Genomic DNA, 4328 nt, shown 5'->3' with positions numbered 1-4328 from the left:
AGATGGACCTGCAGAAAAAGCTGACCTGTCTCAGCTCAGAACAACGAGACTGAAACTTTACAAGACTATGTTCTTGTAGGATTTCTTGGACTCTGTTTCTCCACACTGCTTTCACCCTCCTTAATTTCGCTCATTAAATTCTATTAAATTAGGAATTAATTTTATAGTAATTACAGAATTTCACACAGTTTGTTCACATACATTTGGTGACCTTTCCCACAAATCCCTCTACAACTTTCTCCATTTCCATTTTGTCTCTAACATGTTTAGTGAAACAACTGCACACTTTCTGAACAGGTAACACATCTATTTATCACAATTCAAATCTATCATGTTACTAAATGCTACTTAAAATTGATAATGTTAAAAGGTAATGACAAATTCCATAAAACTGTGAAACCAGGAAAGGGTTCTCCCGAAAAAGCTTCATTTTTAAAATTGCTACTAAAACATGAATGTCATAATAATATTTCCTAGGGAAGGAAAAGGTGGTGCTTTACTCTTTCTCCAAATTTAAGTAAATGGGACAGGTAACTAACTACTCTGCTTTTAAAACATCTTTGAAAAACAAGGGAAACCTTGAGAACACAGACATGTTTCCTATCCAAACAGAAAAGTGAAAAAGGCATGTGTAAGTCTCATGCCAGCAGCCTTACCATCATCTACTATATCCTGGGCTGCCACAGAGTTCGTGTACACCACTAGGTCAGACAGAGCTCGGCACAGCTTCACCGTTTTTCTTCGACGAGCCAGTCTGCTGAGTTACATTTAATACATAAAATAAACTGGGAATTTTTCAATATTTAAAGCATATTTCAATCCCCCTTTCTGTTCTTTTCATCAATAAGGAAATAAACAACAGTGAACAGAGAACCACATGTGGCAAACCTCCTTAGAGAGGGCTCCAAGATGACTGTTCCCCTTGTATCTCTGTAGTCACACTACACAAACAAAATTTTTCATTTAAAACATAATAACTGGCTCTTCTCAGCAAAAACAAGGCAGACAGCTTTGAGCTGTATCTGAAAATGGAGCATTTCAGTGACAAAAAATGCATTCTCAATGGCACTTTTTTGATTGCTTTTTCTTTACATTCTCAGATGTAATAAAGTTGGCTGGGCTGTGATATGCCCTTATTTAGCCTAAACAGTTTTCTTTGAGCACTATTTACAGCATGCAAAATGCAGATTGGCATTTTTCCATTAGAAGAGTATTACTATCACGCTTCTTTTCAGTTTAAGGGTAATTGCAGTTTGCAACCTATGAAAACTTACACAATCAAAATATCGGGCTACAGCAGTCACAGCAAAATATACCCCAACAGCAACGTCATAAATGACCTGCTCTTAAGAACAGACTTCCCTGAGGCAGTGACATATAAATATGGGTAGTAGTAACATGCCTCTAGCTTTAACTGAGCTGTAAAACTATGGTAATTCATAGCTCACCTGTGGAGCTGCCCCATTTCCTTCCCAGAAGAGTTTTGCTGGCTTTCTTCATCATCTGATGCACTATGGTATTTGGATGCTGCCTTCACAGCTTTCTGTTGGGAAAGAATCGAGCGCAGCTGTGTCAGTTTATGGAGTGGTTCTATAAATTCACATTACTGTAATTAACATCAGGTGGGTGGGTAAGCTGCAGCAGGTTTACAGCACAGGACCAGCATCCTACAAAGACACAGAATGACCCCTGGGGGTTTGACAGCAGAAAACCCTGCATGGTACGTCAAATGTTTCCATACATGTGGAGAAGGAAAGCCAACGCAAAGCATCTGTGCCCTGATCTCACTCCATCTGACTCCAAGGGTCCAAGCCTGCAGTCATGGAGCAGGTTTGTCTGCTGGCTAGCAGACAAATACAAGCCTGAAGATAATTTATTTCTGCAAACTGCCCAGTCTGTTGCAGGCCACTGCATATTCTGCAGTTTCCCTCCCCTGCTCCCGCTTAACATGAGAAGACAACATTGTTCCACTGTCTCCAGTACACTGGTACTGGTCCTGCTCATATTCTAATGGATCATATAATATTTAACAAACAGCAACACACAGTAGGATCTAAATGTGGAGTGCATTGCTTCCACCTACCTATGCTCCCCCACCCCCCAATTTAGAAAATTTAAGAAATTCATTCACGGAGTTGAGAACAGAGTCTGGGCAAAATTTTCAAATGTCTTTCTGTTGCCTTTTGAGCCACACATACAAGCACTCAAATGATTCTACTTTATTACAGTACACAGTAAAGAAAATAGCTATGATAAAAAGATTAAAATCACAAAAGCACCTTTTTTCATAAGCACCTATTATTTAATAGTTTCCAGTTTCAACAACATTACATCTTTTGTAACAATAACTATAGCTTCAAGTCAGAGTTTCTTCAATTCCCTTCTCATCAAGAGGTAATTAACAATATAACAGAGAGCTCCTTATCCTTTTGCTCATATGGCTAGATGCTAATTGAGCACAGAATTCTTTTCTCCTGCTGTGATACACCAATAATGTACATAATTTAGTTTGCTGTGTTTAGTGCCGAAATAAAGTTGACTATATTGGAAATCGTTTGCATGGTTCAGTTTTGGAATCCGAAGGTCTGCACTGTGGATGTTTCCTGCAGTTAACTTGCAGGAATGGCCAGCCTTAGGGTCTTTGTCCCTCCACTGGCAGTTTTTAAAGAGTTTGTACATGGATACATTTGGCAGAAGAGCTGGCTGAAAACATTACAAGTCAATATCCCTGGGTGGATAATTCTGTACCTGCAAAAATATCAATAGTAACCATCCTTCTCAGGCATTCCTCTAGCTGAAAAGGCATAAGGGAGAAGTTACTGGACAGCCCTGTTGCCTCAGTCTACAATACAATCATTATTTAAAAAAAAAGTCTATATACACTCATTTTTTTCAGCAGAGATGATTTCAATCCTTGGAGAAGTAAGGAGGGGGGTCAGCAGAACTGCTACCTTGGACTTCTGGAGGGCAGACTTTGGCCCATTTAGGAGATTGACAGAGTCCCTTGGGAGGCAGTCCTGAAGGGCAAGGGAGTCCAGGAAGGCTGGACATTCTTCAACAAGGAAATCTTAAAGGCACAGGAGCAGGCCATCCCCACGTGCCAAAAGACGAGTCAGTGGGGAAGACAACCAGCCTAGCTGAACAGAGAGCTTTGGCTGGAACTCAGGAAAAAAAGGAGAGTTTCTGACCTTTGGAAGAACTTAATCTGGCTACTGCCGTAAAAGACAATAAAAAAAGTTTCCATAAATACATTAGCAACAAAAGGAGGGCTAAGGAGAATCTCCATCCTTTATGGGATGTGGGGGGGAAACATAGTGACAAAGGATGAGGAAAAGGCTGAGGTGCTTAATGCCTTCTTTGCCTTTGTCTATAATAGTAAGACCAGTTGTTCTCCGGGTACCCAGCCCCCTGAGCTGGAAGACAGGGAGCAGAATGAAGCCCCCATAATCCAAGGGGAAATGGTTAGCGACCTGCTACACTACTTAGACACACAAAAGTCCATGGGGACAGATTGGATCCACCCAAGAGTACTGAGGGAGCTGGCAGAAGTGCTCACCAAACCACTTTCAATCCTTTATCAGCAGTCCTGGTTAACAGGGGAGGTCCCAGTTGACTGGAGGTTAGCAAATGTGACACCCATCTACAAGAAGGGCCGGAAGGAGGATCTGGGGAACTACAGACCTGTCAGTCTGACCTCGGTGCCAGGGAAGGTTATGGAGCAGATCATCTTGAGTGCCATCACGTGGCACATACAGGACAACCAGGTGATCAGGCCCAGTCAGCATGGATTTATGAAAGGAAGGTCCTGCTTGACTAACCTGATCTCCTTCTATGACAAGGTGACCCGCTTACTGGATGAGGGAAAGGCTGTGGATGTGGTCTACCTAGACTTTAGTAAAGCCTTTGACACCATTTCTCACAGCATTCTCCTGGAGAAACTGGCTGCTCATGGCTTGGACAGGCGTACTCTTCACTGGGTAAAAAGCTGGCTGGATGGCTGGGCCTAAACAGTTGTGGTGAATGGAGTTAAATCCAGTTGGCAGCCTGTCACAAGTGGTGTTCCCCAGGGCTCAGTATGGGGGCCAGTTCTGTTTAATATCTTTATCAATGATCTGGATGAGGGGATTGTACTGCACCCTCAGTACGTTTGCAGATGACACCAAGCTGGGTGGCAGTGTTGATCTGCTTGAGGGTAGGAAGGCTCTGCAGAGGGACCTGGACAGGCTGGAATGATGGGCTAAGGCCAATTGTATAAGGTTCAACAAGGCTAAGTGTCAGGTCTTGCACTTTGGCCACAACAACCCCATGCAACGCTACAGGCTTGGGGA

General features: G+C 42.5%; 1 protein-coding gene across 1 annotated transcript in view; it reads right to left on the bottom strand.

The window, feature by feature from the left end:
• The window catches only part of PLCH1 (phospholipase C, eta 1), a 45707-nt gene that overhangs the window by 12004 nt on the left and 29375 nt on the right, over nt 1–4328 (bottom strand). The window contains exons 12-13 of the mRNA XM_009334001.1: nt 1449–1543; nt 657–754 (exon numbers count right to left, since the gene is read on the bottom strand). Coding sequence (XP_009332276.1) covers nt 657–754; nt 1449–1543 — 193 coding nt within the window. The remainder of the gene's footprint in view (nt 1–656; nt 755–1448; nt 1544–4328) is intronic.

This window comes from Pygoscelis adeliae, unplaced genomic scaffold (genome assembly GCF_000699105.1).
Source record: "Pygoscelis adeliae isolate BGI_AS28 unplaced genomic scaffold, ASM69910v1 Scaffold241, whole genome shotgun sequence".
Taxonomy (NCBI): Eukaryota; Metazoa; Chordata; class Aves; order Sphenisciformes; family Spheniscidae; genus Pygoscelis; species Pygoscelis adeliae.
The sequence above is the reverse complement of the archived record's forward strand: the minus strand, read 5'-3'. Positions and strand labels throughout refer to the sequence as shown.